The 23,910-nt window shown below is 46.6% G+C and overlaps 2 protein-coding genes across 4 annotated transcripts; both read right to left on the reverse strand.

Annotated features, from left to right (window-relative positions):
• Window positions 1-430: 430 nt before the first annotated feature.
• On the reverse strand, window positions 431-13,799 carry LOC111859681 (serine/threonine-protein kinase 24-like). 3 transcript variants are annotated; one of them, XM_023842606.2, is made up of 11 exons: window positions 13,029-13,799; window positions 7,900-8,130; window positions 6,079-6,135; window positions 5,820-5,928; window positions 5,542-5,699; window positions 5,194-5,379; window positions 4,841-4,986; window positions 4,367-4,499; window positions 3,327-3,395; window positions 3,099-3,235; window positions 431-2,473 (listed from the first exon to the last, which is right to left on the reverse strand). In XM_023842606.2, exons 1-11 carry the CDS (start codon window positions 13,068-13,070, stop codon window positions 2,437-2,439), a joined length of 1,305 nt encoding a protein of 434 aa, XP_023698374.1. In that variant the 5' UTR covers window positions 13,071-13,799; the 3' UTR covers window positions 431-2,436. The 3 variants fall into 3 exon arrangements, with proteins under 3 accessions (XP_023698374.1, XP_023698376.1, XP_023698375.1); XM_023842608.2 differs by lacking the exon at window positions 13,029-13,799 and adding an exon at window positions 9,080-10,211; XM_023842607.2 differs by lacking the exon at window positions 13,029-13,799 and adding an exon at window positions 8,272-9,049.
• A 1,248-nt stretch (window positions 13,800-15,047) lies between these two features.
• slc15a1a (solute carrier family 15 member 1a) lies at window positions 15,048-22,221 on the reverse strand. Its single transcript, XM_023842604.2, has 23 exons — window positions 22,106-22,221; window positions 21,753-21,787; window positions 21,585-21,669; window positions 21,069-21,210; window positions 20,861-20,980; window positions 20,503-20,602; window positions 20,318-20,408; window positions 20,098-20,178; window positions 19,929-20,011; window positions 19,640-19,726; window positions 19,467-19,556; window positions 19,266-19,310; window positions 19,140-19,172; window positions 18,936-19,024; window positions 18,673-18,754; window positions 18,326-18,445; window positions 17,953-18,090; window positions 17,592-17,638; window positions 17,361-17,465; window positions 17,088-17,190; window positions 16,857-16,994; window positions 16,560-16,667; window positions 15,048-16,318 (listed from the first exon to the last, which is right to left on the reverse strand). Exons 1-23 carry the CDS (start codon window positions 22,110-22,112, stop codon window positions 16,106-16,108), a joined length of 2,142 nt encoding a protein of 713 aa, XP_023698372.1. The 5' UTR covers window positions 22,113-22,221; the 3' UTR covers window positions 15,048-16,105.
• Between the last annotated feature and the right edge of the window lie 1,689 nt (window positions 22,222-23,910).

Raw genomic sequence — 23,910 nt, forward strand, 5'->3', positions numbered from 1 at the left:
TATACACAGAAGGCAACAATGTGAGCATGTTCCCTGTACCGAATATCAGGTAGGTACCGAAAATGGTAGGTTGCTGGTGGGGAGGTTCTCACTGTCACCTCACACCCCAGGGACCATGGTTCAAGTCTCCCCCCAGGTCCTTCACGTCCCAAAAGCATGTTCCCTGTACCAAATATCAGTACAGGGAACATGCTTTTAGGGGCATTAGGTAGGTTGGGGGCACAGTGGTTCTCACTGCCACCTCAGGGACAAGAGTTCAAGTCTCTAGCCCAAATTCATTCTATCACCTGAAAACTTAGAAGTTAAATACCTCAGCATTTTAATATCAGAAGTAAGGATTATATACAGGACTATAAACTAAGTGTTACAGAAGTGAAATTTACAATGTCTACCTGCAGTGTTTCCCCATAACACAATAAAGAGGTCTTCCTTTATAATCAGGTTTTAAAATTTATTCTGTACTACAATACTTACTCTTTATAGTTAGAAAAATATTGGATTTTGATTTCATACAACATAATGGTCCTGAAGAACATCCAGTGCACTCACTGCATTATTGCCATACTTGCAAAGGTACAGTAGCAACTGTAAGAAATGACAAGACCTCTGGTACCTTTAAATCATTAAATACTAATAATAGACATTTGACAAAGTGCAACTGAGAAATGGAAACAAGCAGGATGTGATATACCAGGGGGGCTGGTGACATGGCACTTAAAAACCACTGAGGAGTCAGTGGATGACAGGGTCAGAACCAAATCCAGTGGATGGCCTGGTTCTGCTGGAGAGCCCACAAAGGACAGGAATTTAAATGTGGCTGATTTCCCCCCATTGTTCAGAATGAATACACATTCTCCACATTTTTAAAGTCAAACTGCTGCTTAAGGAGAATAATTTTTAAAAAGCCTCACGTACACACACCTGTGCAAATCCTGCAGTGTCCCCATCTGAGGATTTAACAGCTAATGTAGGCTGCTGGCAGTCAGTCTGTACAGTGAGAGTGCAAATCAGGCTGCTGGATAGCAGGTGCCGGCACCACTGCAAGGTGCAGCTGGAAGACTTGGGCGCTGCACTGGCACAGTGAGGCCTGTGGGGAGCGCTGCGGGGCAGGGAAGCCAGGTTGGAAAATCAGAACGACTCCCCTGGGCCAGCAGAAGCTAGGGGTGTCACACTGCCTTCCTGGGATCGTACAGGGTGACGCTCTGACAACATCAACCTGCCACCACCTGCCCTCTAATGCCCAGGGACAACCCCAAATAAACGATGGTCATCATCATCATCATCATCATCCCATCTGGAGACAGGGCACAGATTTTCAGTGGATGGTAAAACCCTTTAGCTATCAAATAAGAAGCAGATCAAAATAATAATAAAAAAAAAATTATATATCTATATATTAAAAACAAAACAAACATACATCGATAATGATTAGGCTTTATCTCCCCCCTTTTTAAAACTGTGGCCATTTTTATTAGGACTGCAGTTATCCTAAGAGCCAGCTGTTTGTGCAGTGATCTCCTTTTGCGGACCCCCATGCACCACGCCTGTACCCCTGCGGAACTACCTGTCCACTTAAAGCAGGATTCCTGAGCTTATGAAAAAACACTTCATCCCACCAAGCGAGGAATCCCCAATGCACACGGGATCCTTAGACATATACACATGTACGTGTGAGATCAGGCATGTACAACACACACACACACACACGTATGAGAATTCACACTTGCGTGTGTGGAACCCGACCTTTAACTGGGCACGCGTATGTGGAACCCGACCTTTAACTGGGCACGCGCATGTGGAACCCGACCTTTAACTGGGCACGCGTATGTGGAACCCGACCTTGAACTGGGCAGGCGCATGTGGAACCCGACCTTTAACTGGGCACGCGTATGTGGAACCCAACCTTTAACTGGGCACGCGCATGTGGAACCCGACCTTTAACTGGGCACGCGTATGTGGAACCCGACCTTTAACTGGGCACGCGCATGTGGAACCCGACCTTTAACTGGGCACGCGCATGTGGAACCCGACCTTGAACTGGGCACGCGCATGTGGAACGCCCTCTTGTGGAGACACTGCTGCTTCTGAAAGCCTCCACGTCGGGATCTCTGTCGTCAGCTGCGCCTCTCACACTATTATGTGTGGGGGGCAACTGGATCAGGGGCACAGATACTCCGTTGCAACTTACAGGTATGTTACAGTAGGTGTGGGGACGGGAGGGGGGGGGGGGGAGACAGACTGGCAAGACCCTTCACTCCCCACCACAGGATAATAAAAATGATCCCACCGGTTACACCCCTCTCTCATATGTGCACTAGGACAAAACAAACAGGATGGGAAGAACGTTGGTTCCTAGCAGCTGAGTAGTCAAACAGGCCTCCGGGGGGGGGACCTCACCCAGGCTGTCCAATGTCTGTCTGGTGGCCCCCGCTGGTCTCACTGAGATGAGGATGCTGCCCCAGTTACAGAGAACCTGGAAGGATTTTATTATTCATGATGATATTATTATTATTATTATTATTATTATTATTATTATTATTATTATTATTATTAATAAAAATATTTTAACATTAAATAACTGCAAAAAGACAACAGCATCAGCAGCTTACCACACAAACATGGCACACTGACTAGTGCAGCTACAGGTGGTGAGCTGATCGGGCCCAGCTGGTGCCCCATCGTCATTTTACACAAATGCTTCAAAACATCTATATATGAACGCCAGCCTTTGCGATCTGGGACTGAGAGGCTCCTTCCATTCCAAATGATCACAAGATGAACACGAGGTAGAGAGAGAGCCAGATGATGGTGGAAGGAGGCCTTTCTACTGCACACCAAACCCATGCCTGGACGTGTAAGAGGTCAGCTGCGATTACAGGCTCTACCTACAGCCCGCTGCAGCTTTACGTCAAGCATGACAGACAGAGGAGACCTTCTGCATCATGCACACCAGTGTCTGTCTTGTCATGAATGTTGTACCGTGGGTTCAGGAAGGAGGTTATTTTGCACATGGCTGAGGTGAACATAAAGCTTTACTTGACTTGATTTGACTTGGGTGACACTGGCGAGGATTCCAGTGTCTCCAGGGCCGGGCTCACCTCTGAAGTCTCTGCACCAGCTGGGACACCATGCTGTCCAAAATGCCAGGGCAGGACTCCTCGGCGAGGAAGACGGCATCCCTCAGCTCGTCCACGGCGCCCAACGTCCGGCCGACCGCTGCGCTGCTCTGCTTCAGCTGCGACACAGACACACGTCGCTCTCTCAGGTCTGGGTTCACCCACAGCCCCGCGGCTGGGCGTAAGAAGGGCACAGCTGCCCTCTCCTACCTCCTCAAACAGTGGAGTCACTATCGCGGACAAACTCTCTGATAAGGGCCTCCTTGGAGCGTCTTCCACCTTTGGGCCAGGCAGGGAGAAAACACAAAAACAGAGAGATAAACAAACAAACAGGTGCAGAAGGCGCAGGTGTCAGAGTTGTGGATGAGGGAGTGAGCACCCTGAATGTGTGGCCAGTCAGCAAGAGATGGCTGCCCCCTGCAGGACAGGCAGGCTCCCAGGCCGACGGCACACACTGCACCATGCATCTACAAACACCCCGCTGCAGTTTCAAAAGCCCGAGAGGCTTAGAACGCAGTATGTCTCCGTTTGCAGTTAACACTGCGCATCCGGCTGGGCCTCGAGTCGGGCTGTCGAGTTGATGGTTCTGTGGAAACCTGTCAGAGCCACCAGACTGCGAAGAGGAACACTCAGCACTCTCGTATCCTGTTGTGAGGGGTGTTGCCCGGAGTTACCACTTCCTGAACGCATGAATGCAAACCGAGCGATCAACGGAAATAATCGAGCCTCCTGTCTTCTGAAACTGCATGATGCAACACAGGAAAGGAGCCCAAAAACTTAAAGGAGTCACTAAATAAAAAGCGGACATTCCGTGTGGCAGACGTCAGAGAAACCGTGAAAGACACTGCATCTCTCATCATGACGGAGCTGAACACGACGCACTGCATTAAAATACTGATGACTGGCCTGATTTGCATGGTACTTTCTAGAAACCAACAAAGATGCTTGTCAGATACAAACAGCAGGATATCACCCTGGAAAATCCAGTGCTTTGGGGGATGTGAAATCCGACCTTTGACATAATATGGCAAGTTTTTAAAGTGGAGCCTAAACTGGATCAAGTTGCTCAGGAATTGTTTCATAATTGGAAAATTGAGGATGAACTATTCTAATTAAAGATCTCATTAATGCCTGACCTTGCGCATCACAACCTTTTCCCGAGTCCTTCAGCACCCTCTGCCTGTACTTCCTGTCGCCTACACGTTGTGGATAAAGCGCAGGGGCACTCCCACAGGAAGCGGGCCCCTTACCCGGGTCTCCTGCAGCTCCTCAGACTGGGCCATCCCGTTATGCAGCCGCTTGGGATCCTTCTCTCGGATGGTGTTGAAGATCCAGTCGTCGCCGGCCAATCCGTCGCTGCCCAAGGCCTGGCCATCCTGCTCCCTGGAGACGAGAAACGGCACCATCAGCGGAGTTTATGTGGGAAGCACACAGTATGCAGAGCGGTGCCATGCGGGTGTACGGCAGGGGTTTGGGAGAACAGCCTCAAACACTGCTGACCTTCAATTTGGAGGCGGGTTTTCCTGGATTAGTGGGCCAAGGCTTTAGATTAAAGGTTTAAGTTCATCACCCAAACACAGTGCTACCAAATACTATTTTCTTCTGCTTTCAAACAAACGGGCTTCTTTGTTTGCCAAGTTTCTTCCTCGGATGTTACTGAAACGTAAAAGTGACAATGACCAAAACCCAAAGCTCACGGCAAGGAGGTGGCATACGAGACTTACGAGTCAGACTCCTCCGAGCTGGACTCGTCCTGGGACCGCTCCGCCTTCCACCGCTTGTACTTGTCGACGAGCTCGGACAGGTAGGACGTCTTCTTGGCATATCTCACAATCAGCTTGTGCTTCAGGAGTTCTTTGGCTGTGGGTCTCTGGGGGGTAAGATTAGTGACGGTTACAGACCAGTCTGGTCAGGGCAGCTCTGTTCCCCTTATTACCCCCATACTTCCAGAACCTTCCAGCCGATTACCACCTGGCCTGGAGATACCTTTGATACAGCTGGAAGGTCGATCACCTTCTCGTGGTGTGCCGTCGACAGCCCTGACTGAGTGGTGGAAGGGGCAGTAAGATGCACTCACAAAGCTGGGCTCCTTGTTCAAACAGGCCTCCACAAACTCCTTGAACGGCTTGCTGTAGTTCCCCTCCAGCGTGGGTGGGTTGTTCTTTGGGATGAGGAACAGCACCTTCATGGGGTGCAGTTCGGAGTGTGGCGGCTCGCCCTTGGCCAGTTCTATGGCCGTGATCCCTAAGGACCAAATGTCTGCCTGCGGCAGAGTGAGGCAGGGATGATTCAGCAGGGATGATTCAGCAGGGATGGCTGATGCAAGGGGCCTGTGGCTTCACAGCCACAAAGTCCTCCTACACGACCCACGGCCATTTCAGTGCAAACGTGTTGAGTGTCACGACCCTGGAGAGCCGCTACTTACTTTGGAATCGTACGCAGACTGCTTGATGACCTCCGGCGCCATCCAGAATGGGGTGCCCACAAATGTGTTCCTCTTGATCTGCGTGTCTGTCAGCTGACCCGCCACACCGAAGTCCGCCAGCTTCACGTCCCCTTGCTCGGAGAGCAGGACATTGGCAGCTACGGAACAGCCCGGAGCAGGGCAGGTCAGAGGCTGCTGCAGAATTAAGACTACTACGGTTAAAGCATACCAGAAATGCACAGCCTACACAATCCCCCAAGATACACTCTGGATGGTACCTTTAATATCTCTGTGGATTTTCTTTTCTGAGTGCAGGTAGTCCAGTCCCTTGAGTATCTCCCGTAGGATTGTGGCTATCTGTGTCTCATCCAAGGCTCCAGGCTCAAGCTGAAAGTGCAGACAAGTTCACACCAACAATTTAACACACACTGGTTTGAAAATGAACAATTAAAAAAAACCTGCTAGCCTTTAAATCGCATGACCCCTGGGATGGCCCATTTTACATTGTACCTGCGAGGGAACAGAAAGCACACTCACCAAGTCCAGAGCTGATCCCCCACCTAAATATTCCATGATAATCCATAATTTTGTGTCCTGAAACAGTGAAGAACATGAACAAGATTGGAGGATGACACCAGGAGGATTTCAACATGTGCAGAGCAGACGGGGGCAGACCTACTATTTGCAAAGCTGCATCCTGTTTTGAATGTTGTTTAATGTGTGCATCTGATTCACAACTATAGTTCTGTTACAGATCAAATCAGGACACTAAAATAGATGAACAATGTCAGCAACTCCACTGCTGCACTATATGCAGAAAACTGTGCTCCAGGCTCTGCAGCTCTTCGCAGAAGTGACAGACCGACACACCGGCCTACCAGACTGCATGTTTGGGATCCTACTGGATACCCAAGCCCAAGCGGGGCCACATGCAGAGCCAAATCTACAAGCACGGGGAGGACAGCTAGAGGCTGCGGAGAACCAGTTGTTAACGGAACTGTGACTGTGTGTTATAACAGCGGTGAAAAGGAGACTTTTGGCCAACTTCAAGAGCAATGATAGACGACCTCCCAAGAAGACACTCGCTGCTGATGCCTAAAGGATGCTGTATCTCCGGGGGCTGGAAAGCACCTGACAAGCCAGCAACATACACCTCAGGCACCAGCGCAGGAAAAGCGGTGCGGATGACAGTGACACTCATGTCACACTGCATCAGTGTGAGAGACACCAGACACGACTGGTTGCAAAGAGGCATTTTGCTCAAAACTTGTATTGTGTTTACACTAACCAGATGAAAGCAACACCTTCCACTGAGATCTTAGGCTTTCATCTTCTTTATTTCCTTAATTAAAGGAAACCTACAGTACAAAGGGCAGGCCTGCTTCATTAGACTGCTACATCTCCTGTTCCTCCCACAAGAAGAGCAAATGGGTTTAGCCTGCTACTGAAAAGGCAAGCCCTCAGGAGAACATTCTCCTTCCTAAAAACGAATTGGCCTTATTCGTAAGACATGGTGACCAGTTCCATCTGTATTCTCCTCGAACACCAAGGACTTGGGGTGTGCAGATTTATACCCCAGCAATTCAGGGCCAAATTCAGGTACTCCGCTATTCTGCAATTCAGGTACTCCGGCATGCACGATACAGAGAACAGAGAACTGTAAATGTGTGACCGTGTAGAGACAAAAATGACAAGCTGTTATATAAATAAGATAAATAACATAAGGTTATTTAGTTTGTTTAAAAAAAGGACAATGTATAGACCTGTTCTATAGGAAAGGTAACAAATGATGTCTGTTGTCATCTGGCGCTATATAGAAAACTAAATAAAATTTAATTAACTTGACCTTCAAGGGGGGGCGGGAGGTGCTGTTGGGGGGGGGGGGGGGGGCGCCCCCCTAATATAATGGTAGGGGAAACACAGACAGTATTTGCATTTGCTCGGGAAAAAAACACAGTTTAGCTACATAACATATGCACATTAATAGTAACATACAAACACTAACAAGAATTTCTTCCGTTCTCCAAAAATTTACTGACTTCTTGCTGGATGGCTAGAAGATAGATTGGAGGGTCGTGACTTTAGGAGAGGTTTTGAAATGCTAACACTTTGCCAGACACATCATCATAGTTTTACTCGAACATGAACATCATTTAATCACAATCGTCTTTGACTGCCTTAGACTTTTGCACAGTACTGCAGAAGGTCCATTTATTTGGTGTGGAGACCATGAACGTATTCAAACTCATCTCAGAGGATGGGTTCAGGCCCTGCGTGTCTGCAGTGCCCTTGGAGAAGCAGATGAGCATCACAGAGACCTGACCTGGAGGGTGCATCTCGGGTGGAAAGGGTGCTGACCTTTAGATATGATCCATAGTACTTGGTTACAAAAGGACTGTCACATTGGCTCAGCACCGTGATCTCCTGCTGAATGTCTTCTATTTCATCCTCAGCCTCCTCAAGGTCGATGATTTTAATAGCCACAACTTTCTGAGTTCGATTGTCGATGCCTTTGAAGACTTCCCCAAATGAGCCCTTTCCAATCTTCTCCAGTTTAGTAAACAGCTGTTCAGGATCTGCTTTTAGGTTCTGTGGGAACAGGATGAATGGGGGGGGGGGACGGGGGGGGGGGGGGGGGGGGGGGAAAGGTTATAACCACCAAGAGTGCAGAAAAGTACTACTTTCTAATGAGACAAATGTATTCTACAAAGCAAAAGACTGAATTATTACCGTGGTCATGTGGCAGGTAAAAATTTAGCAGTACACAAAAATTGCCTTTAACGCTAGGTCTCGGAGAGCAAAGCACTGTGGGAATGTTGCCTGAAGTCGTGAGCTCATGGCAATGGAGCATAATCTAGTGCAGGTTCGCCTAAAATTTGCTCCCCTTTAACCAGGGGTGGAAATTTTGGCGACAATAACTGATGTCTTTGTTGAATATCACCTATTATGATAACCAAAACTAATAACCGGGTAAAACTCGAGTTCCACAAATCTGTAGTGAAACAGAAGTCAATGACATTATTTCTTAAGGTCCCGTGAATATGTATAGCAACCACACTATATAAGACAGGCAGCGAGATATCAGAGAAACAGCACCGGCTGAAGCGAGGCTCCAGGAGGGGAACGAGCTGCTGATATCCCTCATGCGCCAGTACGGAAAAAGCCTGATCATTTAACGCAATCATCTCCATTATTTCGGGAGTTACATCTTTAGCCCTGCTGCTACTTACTCTGAATATTGACTGTTTAACTCTAAATATCAGTTTGTTAAAAATATTTTATTTTTAACAAACATCAGCAGATATTGATACTGAAACTAATGTATCATGTTCACTGTTTGATAAAATATAAAAATATATAAAAAATATTAAAAAGTCTCTGAAGCCCTTACAGTAACTATTACAGTAACTAACTACTACAGACCTCTACTATCCAGCCAACTAAGATCTTGATTAGCATAACAAAATCCAAAATTGCACATTAACTTTAATACATAAAGACATTACCAAATAATGCTCATATAAAGCATATACATTACCTTTTCCTACAACATCTATGGAAATAGATTCTCAAAAGACATGAATTAAATACTCCCAGCTCAAGAGTTTACCTAAAGACCTTGCAAAGGCAAGCACTGCACAGCCCTGCAAGGCTTGGGGGAGCAGTTTTGTCAATTTCATGCTACATAACTAATTAATTAAAAGTTCCCTAAAATTAGCACACGCCTACGAGTTCAAGCCTGATTATCCGCATAAGGAGAGCACCTAAGATTCTCAGCACGCCGCAAGGAACACTGCAGAAAACTCAACCAACCTGACTCTGCTGCAATAAGTAAACAATTAACAGGAAACCATGTTGTGAGTTTTAATCTGGGCCGAGTTAGGACATTGTGTGCAGCCGTATTTTTAACATTTCTAGTTTATAAACTAACACTTGCTTGCGGAGAGCCTGACGTCCAAAAACCACAGGAATCCCCCACTGCCAGGACCTTGAGGGCCACCATCTAAAAGCACAATGCAGAGGGAGGCAGACACGGCCTAGAGCTTGACAGGGAGTCTGTCCTTCACAGGGTGCAACTGTGCCCCAGTTACCACAGAAACTATCCACGACCCCCTGCAGGAGACAAGCAGCACAGCGGAATCAAAGTTGACACACAACCCCCCAGTCACACATAAATGCGAAGTCTTGGTGATATGTTTAGCTAGACACATTCCAGCCAGACTGGAATAAACAAGCAGATTCATAAATAGCTCAGTATGGAAACACACATCTACCACTTCTCCCACAGCTGAAATACGCATTTAAGAGCATTAATGCCACACAAACATCCTGCTAATTTTCTCACGCTACACAAGTATAATATGAATGAAGTTTAAACCTTCAGTTTAATCTCCAACTAAGAATCTGACACACAAGCCTGCACACCGGTATGTGACGCGTGGGAGGGATTTGCCAGGTTAGATCTCAGGCTCCTTGATGAGGTGCCTCGAGCCAGAATGCTGCTGAAAGGCTTCTACGCAACGTGAAGCAGGTTAAGGGCTTTTGAGGGGCCACTATGGGCTGGAAGGTCCACAGCAGAGATGGGAGAGAAGCCAGCACCTTGGGAAAGCCGTGTTCTCACACACGCCCGCACCACTGAGTACAGCTATTCCAGCACCACAAAAGTCCTGCACACTCTCTCATGTATGGGGGACTGTGGACAGTAGGGGGAGGCTGTCAATAAACAAAGGGGGGGGGGGTTGATTTCCTTTCCCAAACAAGAAGAGAACATACACACTGCGAACAAGCAGAGCTGGACCGGGTGACAAGACTACGCCGGCAACAGAACTGCAATACCGCCCACATGTGCTCATTCCAAGGATAAAGTTCACTGTTAAAATTTGACCATTTTACCCACGGCAAATCAAATACTCAGAAACAACGAGAATTAACTGAGGTTAAAAAATAACAATAAAAAAGAGGCTGATTGTGAGAAAAGCAGCTTAATGACAGACTGGTCTGTTGAAGAATAACTGAATCCTCCAAATCAAACTCAGCGTTTCACTTCTTTAACAAGAATAACATTGGCGAGCGACAATATCTCACTTCAGGGAAACATCAGCCCTCTACCTGTTCAACAGGATGCCTATAAGTGACCTTTTATCAGAATACAAAAAAAAAAACAAAAAAAAACCCTTCATAACCTTGTAAAGCATTTCAAACCATCAGTGTCCACCACAAGCCACCTCAGTCTTCTTCCAAGTCGTCTCATAAAGGATCATTCACAAACAGATGTCCAAGATGTGGAACAGAGAGGAGCACCATTTTTCTTTTTCAAAGTGAAGTACTTACTCATACAAATGTTGTTAGCTGATCCTGAGAGTTGAACTGGAAACCTTAAATGGGCATGTTGAACCATCCTGCTGTTGCAGCCCATAATACTTTCATTTGTAAGCATATAAATTGCACCAAAAGACCACACTTCTGACAAATATGAGAACATTAGTAAATTCTGGAAGTAGAAGTCTAGAATGCCATAACACAGATTCCAGAAAATAAAATTAACATTTTCTCCAAACATGCACATTAACAGTTCTAGTGTTCCAATTATGTAGAACCACGTTGTGTTTTACAAGGAAAACCATGTGCAGTCCTTTAGATATCCCCAAGAATATTATTTCCATATTTAGCACATTTCACTCTGAATAAGAACACCAATTCATCAGACAAACATCACTGACTAAGCATGCATCAAGTAAGTATGTTGTTCTAGTTGCACTTGATGTCGCAAGCATTAACTACACTGCCAACGACAGCTCAGAGCATGCTGGGATATGCACTGCAGCGTTGGTTCCCTTCAGAGAAAACAAGCCAGCTGCTGGCTCCTATGTGAGTGACAAAAGCATTAAATAACCAGCCAGCTATGATAACCCTAATAGACACCTTATTTCCAAATTACATTAATTAGCAGGAAAACTGTTTGACAACTTCCTTTTGATAAGTAAACCTTCCTGACCCCAAACTTATCTAGTGGACCCTTGGAGACAAGTCCTTTGTTAAGAAGCCAAAATAAAAAATACCCAACAATGGCACCAAAACCAAAAATGCAGTCAGACATATCTGAGGAGTGACACGGGAAAGATTACAGTAGTGTACCTGTATTCCTAGATAAGACAGATTTACAGCACATGCAACAGAACATTCAACAAGGCCCTAATGATTATTAAGCCCTGTGAGGCCTATGCTGTAAGACGAGAGTCAAGTAAAACCCTTTAAGATATCAGAATCAAATCCTGGTGTGTTTGGTGTGCGAGACATGCTGAGGCATTCCCAGACGACATCCCCGAGAAAGAACGCTCATCAGCGCCAGTTAGCAGCAGAAAAGGGGGCGCCGCTACAAATTGGGGGGCCAAAGATTTTCATAGGGCGGTACAAAAACAAAATTATAATCATTATTATTAAGCTCAGTTTGTTCAGTTAACTGTTCAACAGTTAGCTAAATAAAATCTGTACAGCCATATCCATGCCTGGCTACCTCCTGGGGGCGCTCTTGGGCACAGACTGCCACAGCAATAGGAGGGCTCATCTGCAGAGGGTAGTCCCTGACCGACCATCCCACACTGACCCATGTGTAGTTGTCCTCCTCATACTGTGAACCAAGTAGGCCATCTCATTCTGCTGCCTAACCTGACCATGCTGCCCATCTCACACATGTCCTGGCATCAAGACAGCAGGAGAAACAAACAAACATATTAGCGAGATGTCAGCGGGAAGGTACAGGAGCCGGACAAATGGCTCCCAGTGAAACAGCCAAAACACCCAGCATTTACCTGTACAGTGGTAAGCTGCATCAGATACAAACACACCAATGATTAAGCCAGAAGTGTGTTACTTCCATGACTGTAAGAAAAACCATAACGCGATATTCCACTTGTATCAGTCCATATAATACACATACATGGCTGCCTAAATGATCTCACAAAGACGTGGGACAATTTAAATTATTAAATTCCACCGCCAGAGGGTCAGTGGCGTGGGAACGGGGACATGGCCGGGTGGGTCTGAGCGGACGGGACTGCTCCCTTTCACGGAAGCCCGGCGCGCAGCCTAACACTTCCCGGGACAAGACTACCGGCCTAAATGCACGTACTCAAAAGCACTGTTCGGATTGCAGCTAACAGTTAGTTGGTCGGTTGGTTAACTAATCCTCCATCCCCCACCTATACTGTTTGCAAGCATGTAACAAAAGTGCAGGAGATCAGACATGATAGTTAACAAGCACTTTTAAACACAGAGAAACTGCTGAATCGCGCGTGTGATGCTGCAGCGCATGTGGCCGCGGACCGTCGGGCTCGCTACGGTCACCGCACGCCGCCAACCCGCCATCCCACCGGCAACTGGCGCCCGACCCCCGCCAAACAGGCCGGAGGCAGGAGCGGGCGCTATAAGGCTATAATAAAGTCCCATGGCGGGCTGGGGGAGCGGAGCAGAGGGACAATGCGCCTTACCTGCATCCCCGGGAGGCCGCCCTGCACCGGGGAGAGAGCCATGGCCACCTGAGCAAAGTTCCAAAATAAAAAGAAAAGCAAAAATCGCCCACAAACCACGGACCCCCCGCCGGGTCCCGTGGCGTTCGCTTGGATGTCCAGTCCTGTTACTCCGTCAAAGCAAAAAAAAAAAATAGCGGCTCTATTATAAATGAATTCGATCCGACAGAGAGAGAGAGAGAGAGAGAGAGAGAGAGAGAGAGAGAGAGGCAGCCGGTAAGAACAGCGCGTCCCGAGCGTCTCCCTCTGGATTCGGACCAAGGCGCAGATGCGCTGCAAAACGACAGGAGGGCAAAAAAAGAAAGAGGGGAAACAAGGGAAATTAACAGCGGGGAGTAGCCGGCTGTCGGCTATGCGGGGACGGAATTTGCCGGAGTTGTGAAGTTTCGCAGCATTTTGTTCCAGTTTTTCTCCCCTCTTGATGAACTGAGACGGGCTCTTCGCTCTGCTCCAGGACAGCCGCTCAGCGCCGACGCTTGGCCGTGAAACCCAGCCGCAGACCGTTGCGCATCTGCTCTGCGATGCCCGCAAGCCCGGACCGCCCGGCAGCAGGCGGCATGCGGCACGGAGGAGGTCCTGTCCTCTTCTTGCTGTTTTTTGTGAGCTATAATGTGGCGCCGTCCTCCTCACTTCGCTGCCGTGCCCTCCGCCATCTTGTCAGGGCTGTCACTCCGACATCGGGGCGGATCCAGTCCAATAGCGCCGAGGAAACTGCAGGGGGCATAGAACCCACAGGGGCCCCCGTTTAAGGCCCGAGTGGCGCACATGGGGCCACAGAGTACATGGATTAACCTTTAGCTCAGGGGTCACCAACATGTTGCCTGCGGGCACCCGGAAGCCCACAAGGACCACACAGTCGCCCACGGACCTGTTCTAAAAATAGCGCAACTCACCAGTGAGCAGTCTAAAATTTAATTTTATCTTGTTGCTATTCTTCTTTACTATAGATACAAAATCTGATATTGTATCTATAGTAAAACAGTCAACGTATTGTACAGGCGAGAAATTAAATTACTATTATTTATTAAACAGCACATCCTTTGTGCTTACAACTAACTGTTGTAAAATATTATTCTTCAAAGGAACACACATTTCATAAATTTTTTTTTTAGTTGAAGCAACTCTTCTGGCTTTCAACCTTGAACAGTAACGCTCTCTGGAGGTGAACTAGCAGAAACATAATTGGCTTAGCTGGCAGTAGCCAAATCTCATAAGAGGCGAGCGGCTCCTTTCTGTGGCCACCAGACTAAATGCCTAAGCGGGACCTTTCAAAATAACCATGGTCAATAAGTAAATAATGCAGTACTTCACTGAGATGGGCATTAGTGCGGTGCATCACTGAGATGGGCATTAGTGCGGTACTTCACTGAGATGGGCATTGATGCGGTGCATCACTGAGATGGGCATTGGTGCGGTGCATCACTGAGATGGGCATTGGTGCGGTGCATCACTGAGATGGGCATTGGTGCGGTGCATCACTGAGATGGGCATTGGTGCGGTGCATCACTGAGATGGGCATTGGTGCGGTGCATCACTGAGATGGGCATTGGTGCGGTGCATCACTGAGATGGGCATTGATGCGGTGCATCACTGAGATGGGCATTGATGCGGTGCATCACTGAGATGGGCATTGGTGCGGTGCATCACTATTTCAGGAAGCATGGGATATTATAAATATAATTTTTATAATTTGTTTAGTGATGTATTCCAGTTGTACAAAATGTACTACTTAGCTTCTAAATATTTCATGCACAGTCAGATGCTTACTTCAACCATGGAATCACCTTGGAAACATACTGTATACCCAGTGCTGGCCCAATATCTTATATACTTGGACACATCTTGGCATGTACCAAAGAAAACAGAGTGGGGGTGGTTATTACAGCAACACCTGTTCATTTTTCAGATGGCCAGTGCTGACCCAGTGTCTTATATACTTGGACACATCTTGGCTTATACCAAAGAAAACAGAGACGGGTGTGGTTATTACAGCAACACCTGTTCTTTATTCAGATGGCCAGTGCTGACCCAGTGTCTTATATACTTGGACACATCTTGGCATGTACCAAAGAAAACAGAGTGGGGGCGGTTATTACAGCAACAACACCTGTTCATTTTTCAGATGGCCAGTGCTGACCCAGTGTCTTATATACTTGGACACATCTTGGCATGTACCAAAGAAAACAGAGTGGGGGTGGTTATTACAGCAACACCTGTTCTTTATTCAGAGTTCTGTTTTATCTTTCAACAAGCTACACAACATTATGTATTCATTTTATTTACGTGTACCCATGCCATGATTTTTAATATGAATTGTAAATGTACGTTGTTTCCCTGTGAGAAAAATGTCTTTTTTTTGTTATACTGTGGGTTGGAGTAATTTCCAATCATATTAAAGCCAGACAGCATTATACATAAGATAACTATTTGTACTAGCTCTAATTAACAGACTGGATTCGTGAAAGTAATTTAGCACGGCGAAACAGGACAAGACCTCTTCTTAAGGGAATTTGGGCTGTGCACAGGGTTACTTTCTGGCTAATAAAAATATTAGAATATTAATCAAATTTGTAAATACAAACCATATAAATGTTCTTCGTACAATTACTCTCTGCCGTCACTATAATGGGAACATAGCTTTACTGTTGCTACATGGTGCAAGTTTCTATTGTAAAAAAAAAATACAATGTTTTTAACTAATACAGGTGAAATAGGAGATTAAAAATCTTAGCCACAGCACTGGAAGACTGGTGTAAAAAGTTTCATGCAGTGACATTAAATTCCTGCTCCCGTCTGCCTTCTCCTTAAACTGGAGCAACTGGTTCTTAAGTCCTGTATTTTAATACATGTGAACCCCCCCAGGAAATACCATTAACTGTTGTATGACATCTTAACTCGTTTACTTTAAGGTAAGCTTAACAATGAATCTTCTACCTCAGTTGTTCAAAGTAGACTTCCTGGGCGGAGCTGCACATACTCAAGCCAACATGAAGAACACAGAAATGAGTTCGGGTAAGAAGCAAAGTGTGGTTTGCCGATTATACTTTGGTTTTCTTCTCATCATTGTTCAGCTCAATGGACTCCATGTTCCACCCATCCTTTTCTTTATTCTTGTCTTTCTCGTCGTCCTCCCCTGAGAGAAACTTGGCCTCTATCTCCACAGGGTCCACGTAGATGTAGAAGTAGCCCATGATGGCAAAAATGACGCAGACCAGCATCAGAAGGCAGGCAAACAGCACATATTCGGCCCACTGTTGGATCACACACAGAGGAAATGATTATTGCAAGTCTGTTGTAATCGCTTATCTTTGCCAAACAGGAAACTATACAACTATACATTGCTTATATCACAGTTAATAGGGAATACTGGGTTTACTGGGTGTTGGCCAGTAGGGAATACCATAGTGCCATACACAGAATGCCATGAAACAGGGATCCGGGTTACTGCTTGGTGAGAGGGCAGATGAAACAATTGGCCGTGGTGACACCCACCTGCTCAGAAACTGCACCTGCCTCTGCCACAATCAGCACGATGATGTTGCCCACGGCCACGGTGAACAGCCAACCTGCCTGCAGGACTGATTTCATGTTGCTAGGAGCCTGGAAGAAGAGACAATCGCACCTAAGGAGGCTTCAATATGCTGTTAGAGTTTGCATTTGTGAATGTTTGTGTTATGTAGGCACCTCTACACACACGCTGCTCTGCTTGAGTGAAGGAATCCAAGAGGCAGCCCATCGCGTGTCCTCAGGAAGGACGGGGGACTGCAAGGGAAACTAGTAAGACTGTACCTGCGAATAGGAGAACTCCAGACCCGTCACAGAAAAGACCACCTCCCCTGTGGTCAAGATGAAGTACTGAGGGATCAGCCAGGCCATGTGGACGCTGTTGGGCGCGATGTCCTCTACAGGAACAATGGTCTCCTGGCACTGTTGGGCAGGCGTGAACCACAGAGTGAGCGGTAAATATTGTGGGCCGGCTGCGTGCCCGGACTGAGAAAGGGCACAGAAACGCCAACTCACATTGCTCGACTTGCTGGATATAAGGAAGGTATAAGAGCTTCCAAAACCAAAATCCTTGGAATAAGTGCAATTCAGTCTCTCAGAGGTGATGGTGAATGTCGATCTGTGAATAAGAACATCTGTGTGTAACTCAGGATCCATACCAGGAAAAACTAAAGAGGGCACCATACAAAGCCAAAATAAATATTCTGGAATGTTCTCATAAGATGACATAAATCTGATAAAGAGCTACTTCCCCATTAGTCTCATTCCTAAATCCACAGCAGCACTTACTTTCCTTGTGACACTATCGTGGAGTTCGACACGCCAGCAGCTCCGATATCTTGGTGGAAGTCTCCCTTGGACACAGTGACTTTAGTAGCCAAGCCATTGACAAACCTGTGCAGGAGAAGAGCGAAACATGACAAGTAACCTAATAATGCACACAGTTTGACCAGATATGATGATATCCCTTAACGCAATGCAGCTTCTGGCTCTTAATGAAGACGCAGGAGAGCAACACACCTGATCTCATTTTTTCCTTGATCTGGTTTGCTGGTTAAATCATCGATCTGGAGCATAGAAAGATATTTAGTTACATTCCAATGTTCTGATTCTGTGAATTGGGGAGAAACTTCATTGCGTCCCATGCGACTGTAATTTTGATGAGTCCACACTAACGACATCTTTAATGACTATAGATAGGACTTTAAAAATTCGCTTTTTGGCATATTGGCTGGAAGCTTACGTGATTATCTTTGTGTGTGAAGCACTGAAGCTTGTTATCCATTTGTTGTACCTGACTTGCTGGCAAAGGCCTACCAAGTAACTGCTTTTCTTTTGCTCTTAAAAGAAGGTATTTAAATAAAAAAAAGAAATGGCTTACCATATACGATTTTTGGAAGTTTGGTGTTATCAAAAATGTCTTCCGTTGTCCTTTTTGTAAAGGGAAAGTTTGAGGGTTGTCCATGTTCAAAGCTACTGAAATATTGTCTGTATTGTACGTCAGGTAGTCGGCTGTGGCCTAAAAATAAACAGCTTACTCTCAGTTCAGTTTAACGTCGAAGTAGCATTATTACTACAAAACTGCCCCCTAGTAGTCAGTTTTGGAAGCACATTCCCATTTAAAAATAAAACTCACCATGCTTAGGCACTTTCATACTGCATCTAAATTGCTTATGTGGTGAAAAACCACAAATTTTGCCTTGCTGCACGGCTAAGCATTAGCTGTAACCAGTACTTCCCAGTCGTAAACATACCTTAAATGGTTCTGTGTGGAATGCCTCCACATCATTGACTTTGACAGACACCGGTGTGTCCCTCAGGTTGAGGAACTTCACCTGGCCCTCTGAGGATGACGGGAATATGGGCATGGTTTTCTGAAGGAGGACAAGGTCAGTGTGTCAGTGCACGCCTGCTCGGATTTATGGTGATCGAGACCAGGTCGGCGTGGATTCAAGGGGTCACTTTGAAATGCAGTTTCACATCACGGACGAGCCCGCATGGAGATATGACAGCAAGCGTGAAACCTGCAGGCCACAAAATCGCTGGCCCAAGAAACATCTAGAAGGACAGAAGCAGGCTGCGGATGGAGGGGCTAACTTACGTCAATCTGAATCTGGAGCAGAGCAGCAGCAATGAAAGCCAACGCTGCCAGGAACATGCCGACTGTCATCCTCCTCAGCGGCCTGCGGGGGGCAGCAGAGTGTCAGCTGTATTTGGGCACCAATTTACTGGCTCGAGTCTTCAAACCGAATGGAACTGCTCCTGAATGCAGTGTGTGTCCCGTCTCTAAAATATTCGGTACTCTGGGCTTCTTTTCCTTCCTTTCTACATTTTTCGGGAGCCTTCTGCCTGGACAGCACTTACGTGAAGTTCAGGTGGCACTTTTTAATGATGGGATATACCACATTATCCATAACTGGCACCATCACCAGAATCAGGATTGGGTTCACAGTCTGGGGGAAAAAAACATTAACATGTAACAAAGTATTAATGCACCCATATGCCCTTTAATCGTTAAATCTTCTCTTAGAACCTGAACCACAGATGCAGTGAGACGCTGTGGCTTACCTGCATTTGATCTGGCTGGATGGTGATCGCCCCCTGGTGAGAAGGAAGAGAAGTGTAAGGTACTTTGTAAAAACACGCAAGTCGTCAAAATGAGAGTGTGTGTGTGTGTGTAGAGGAGAAACTCACAAAGTTCCCGTCCATAGTGGTGGCCTGGAGGGTCCATCGTGAGCCCTGCAGGGGAATAGGTGGCTGCTTAAGACACTTTTCATGGTTTTCATCACAGACATTCAATCTCCTGAAGAGCTAAGCGCCTGCCGGTGATCACTAGCACTGCCCATCCTGAGATGACAGTGATGTCAAATCGCCAATTAGCGGTCTTCTCATTACCTGCTGGTCAAACAGCGCCCAGAACATTGGCAGGGGGATATACAGGAACAGCACTTTCACCAGCATCTTGATTTGAGCGATGAGAAGTTTCTAGAAGGATGCAGGTACAGTGAGTGAGATGCCTTACAACACTCACATTCACACTAAACGTAAGCGGGCGCTATAGGACATACATCATATTTTTCAGAGGCCCAGTCCATCCAGTGCTCCCGCTTGGAGAACTCGCTACTCCGGTGCTTGAAGCGGTTCTTCAGCGCAAACTAAAGAAAAAAAAAGTACATTTTGACATGCTGGTATTATTTTCAGCCACAAGCTAATATCAGTCAGGGTAGGAGTGCAGGAGCAAATGACAGCTCACCATGGATATGCAGGACGGAAGTATAATCAAAACGAAAGGGGGCCAAGAGACAAACTAAGTGGAATAGGGTTTAAGTGTGAAGTTCCCTGTCAAAAGAGACTTACTCCAATGCATTTACAGACTTGCAGTATGATGTTCCCTTGCGGGTCAGGTTTGTCATACATTCCACTCCCAGCGATAAACACAACTGCAGGGGAACAAGGCACAGTGTCTCATGATTGTCAGCATAAAGCCAGGGAGAGGCAGGGCATGCAGTCGGGCTGGAGGACTCACTGAGAGCAACCAGCATGAGGGCGGCCGGCACTCCGAACGCCAGAGGGTAACACTGCTGGTGGGAGGATCCGCACTCCGTGGCTGGGAACAAGGAGAAGGATGGGATGTTTATTCTGTGTACTGTTTATAAACCCATCTTCTCTGTACTTGACAGCATTCGCCCAAAGGAGAACAACTGAGCAGATATGCCAACAGGAACCTAAGGAGATCTCAGCCACACCTCGGAGGGTGGGAGTGATGATGGTGGACAGAAGGCTGCCAGCGTTGATAGACAGGTAGAAGATGGAGAAGAAAGTGCTCCTCTGCTTCTCCTTCAAAAACAAAATAAGAAAATGTCTTGCTTTGTTCATGGTCAATCACAATATTGACTTCAAAATGGTGTTAAAATCGGTGTGAGGTGCTGACCTGATGGTCCTGAAACTGGTCTCCCCCAAAAGCAGCAACACAGGGCTTGATGCCACCCGTTCCCAAAGCGATGAGGGAAAGGCCCAGCATGGAGAGGATGCTGAGGAAAGACACCGGCTGCACCATTAGCCAAAGACACGAGTAAATTCCCCTTGGGACTAAACACCTTGCAATATTATAGCCTACATAAAATGACAGCAAACACAGAGGTGTTCTCAGAATAAAGACTTCATATTAACTTCACATTTGTTCAACAACTGAGGATAAACACAGGTTTTCACTTTCATTTTGAACTTTCCATATAAAATTCGAAAGCTCATATTAGTGGGTAAATGAGGGACTTATTTATGGGACTCACACGTGGACTGTGATGTCGTTTGGAGTTCCATCGCTGTTTGTGCCTGTGATGTCACTAATCGTACTGACTGCCATGATGAGCTGCCCGATGGTGTAGACGATGGACAGGTAGATGATGGTCCTGTGGAGAATGAGAAGGGGTTCACCAAGTGGGGTGAGAGACAGGTGTTGCCATGTTTAACTGAGCGACGCCACTGTCCGGCACTCACTTGAACTTTCCGAGCCATGAGTCGGCGACTATGGCCCCCAGGATTGGCGTCAGGTAGCACAGGGCCACGAAGGTGTGGTAGATGGAGGTAGCCAAGTCATCATCCCACTTCAGGAAGTACCTGAAGTAGAGGACCAGCACGGCTGGAAGGTAGTGGGAAAGAGCAGGGCTCAGCTACCCAGCACAGTTACAGGCAGTAAAAGAGACTCAGCTATGTCATGGATGGATGTGCCGCGCTTCGGCTGGGTCGTGGATGTGCACGCGCGGGTGCCGCGCTTCGGACGGGTCGTGGATGTGCACGCGCGGGTGCCGCGCTTCGGCCGGGTCGTGGATGTGCACGCGCGGGTGCCGCGCTTCGGCCGGGTCGTGGATGTGCACGCGCGGGTGCCGCGCTTCGGCCGGGTCGTGGATGTGCACGCGCGGGTGCCGCGCTTCGGCCGGGACGTGGATGTGCACGCGCGGGTGCCGCGCTTCGGCCGGGTCGTGGATGTGCACGCGCGGGTGCCGTGCTTCTCACCTTTCATGCCATAGTAGGAGAAACGCTCGCAGAACTCATTGATGACAATGAAGAAAATGCTGAGGGGATAGCCACAGACCTCCACCTGGGCCGGGCGAGGGGTACAATCATGAGAAGGCAGGGGAAGCCCTGAGACACTACAGCTTCAAGTACATTTAAAGTTATTACCTTATACTTGGCCCTCTTCTCGTTGTTTTCCTTCTCTGTGGAGAGTTACACCAAAGTCCATTACAGGCAGGATTTAAAATCTCGGAGAGGCACAGCACTTGTGCCAGGACAGAGCAAAACAGCAACCCGACAATCTGGCTGCTAAACAATCCATCAGCATATAAATGCACGTCCCCCAAACGCCATCGAACAGGTTTCAATTCAGGAAACATTTGCTTTGTAAATATCAACAACTTAAATAATGCTGATAACGGTGCATCTTACGCTTAGAAAACAATACAATTAAAATGAAGGATTTTAACCAAAGTAACAGTGAACGACTTGGGCGGGTCTAGAGCTCGCAGCGCACTCACCCGGCATGATGGCAGCGATTCCAAGCCCAGTGCCTCAAGCGTCCTCCGTGGAAGATATCGCAAGTCCGAACCTGGGGAGGGGCGGTCCGAATCTGCTTTTGTAAAGCGCTCCCGATCACACACCCACCGGCCTTTGCCCCCGAGCTCCGGGTTTATGCACTAATCGGGAGTCGCTGTGCTGGGCGGACCCGGCGGCCGGGGTCTCGGGGTTGGGCAGCGGGACTGCCGCGCCGCTCAGATCGGTACAGCCCCAAACGAGCAGCTTCATCGTCTTTTTTTTTCGTTGCCGTCCATCGTGTTTACAGCTGAGGCCCAGCAGGTTTCATTCAACGACTTTTTGGAAACCTGCTTTCAAATGTGAGGAGGACACTCACCAGAATCCATTGCTCTTCAGTGAGTGCTGTTTTGCCAGGGTTTAATTGTACCATATAATTTGCGCTGCTCATGTCAGATCCCGGGAAGGGAATCGGTTTCACCTTATTCATCACGATTTCCCAATAAATAGCATTTGTAAATGTTCAGTTGTACGTCATAGTGCTGGGTACACCGCACACATAAATGGAAAATCATATAACATATGTTATAATAATGAGAATCGATCATATGAAACAGGTAAATCATATCATAGATTAACCTTGTCATGATAATAAGATTGTTGAACCTAATTGAACCAAAGACCACGTGATGGTTGGGCCAATGTCCGCAAATTCATCATAATAATATTCCACGTTTCACCATGTGAAAATTTATCGCTCGGTAAGTCACACTGCTGGCAATCGGTAAAACTAAATCTTACAACCCGCTACCCTGACTAGATCACATTTTATGTATGTTCGCCACTATACATGTGAAATGCAAATTCATTTTGTCGCATGTCATTGCATTAGAAAAATGTAATCTCAAATTAGAAATATGTGCTGTAACTTGGGATAAAACCAGTGAATTGAAAAATGGAAGCATTTTTTAAAAACCAAACGTAATAATAATAAATGGTTTATATGACTGGAAAAAAGCAAAAAAAAAAAAGAAAAGAAAAAAAAAAAACACTTATGAACATTATAAACAACGTATACTGTTACATAGAAAAGCAGCGGAGATATAAAGTTAAATGTTTTTTACACGTGACACTCCTGATATGAATACATAATACATACAGGTCCATAAATGGTTTTAATGAGCCGACCGCGCTGATTTGAGATCAGACTGGAGCTACACAAATGCCAATTAATCAGTCGTATCGCGTTCCCACGCCTGTTGCGGTATCAGATAAAGGTTTGGCAATGACGGCTCGTCACCGAATCACGGAAATGACCTTTGACCCGTAGGGAGCATGATGAAAACAATGGCAGGACATTTAGGTTTAACTTCCCTTTTGTAACTGATTACAATGAAAGTCAGAGAATTATAATATAAAATGTTATTGCTGGGGCCACACAAAAGAGACTGAAGATGCACAAGAAAAAGTGATACGTTGATGGTTGGCAGCCAGGTAGGAGATTGGCTTCTTGTTTTTTGTAACTTCAATAACAGCAGATTTACTCAGTATTCAGGTACGTTGTTTAGCCAAGTCATATTGAATTTCAACAAACTGTAACTGTAATTCACCAGCTAGGATGTGACCCAACTACCTTCCAGTCACATGTTGGTGACTACAGCTGCTGTGCTGTATTTTCAGCTTAATTTCATTGTGATTACAGTTCCCTATTTCGATGGTCATTTCTGCCAAGACATTCAATATTTCCATGTACACTAGCAATGTGTCCACCCTGTCCATCAGCACAGAACTATGTGTACGACAAGCACAG

This window comes from Paramormyrops kingsleyae, chromosome 1, assembly GCF_048594095.1.
Source record: "Paramormyrops kingsleyae isolate MSU_618 chromosome 1, PKINGS_0.4, whole genome shotgun sequence".
NCBI classification, from domain to species: domain Eukaryota; kingdom Metazoa; phylum Chordata; class Actinopteri; order Osteoglossiformes; family Mormyridae; genus Paramormyrops; species Paramormyrops kingsleyae.

What these genes read in the sequence shown, in the direction of transcription:
- LOC111859681 (XM_023842606.2), bottom strand. Translation starts at nt 13,070, where the DNA reads ATGGCTCTCTCCCCGGTGCAGGGCGGCCTCCCGGGGATGCAG. An exon ending in ACTATGGATCATATCTAAAG is followed by an intron (nt 6,136 to 7,899) that starts GTCAGCACCCTT and finishes TCACTGTTTCAG; the next exon opens with GACACAAAATTATGGATTAT. An exon ending in AGCTCGGAGGAGTCTGACTC is followed by an intron (nt 4,500 to 4,840) that starts GTAAGTCTCGTA and finishes TCTCGTCTCCAG; the next exon opens with GGAGCAGGATGGCCAGGCCT.
- slc15a1a (XM_023842604.2), bottom strand. An exon ending in TATCCAGCAAGTCGAGCAAT is followed by an intron (nt 16,995 to 17,087) that starts GTGAGTTGGCGT and finishes CCTGCCCAACAG; the next exon opens with TGCCAGGAGACCATTGTTCC. An exon ending in CAGGTGCAGTTTCTGAGCAG is followed by an intron (nt 16,319 to 16,559) that starts GTGGGTGTCACC and finishes GTGATCCAACAG; the next exon opens with TGGGCCGAATATGTGCTGTT.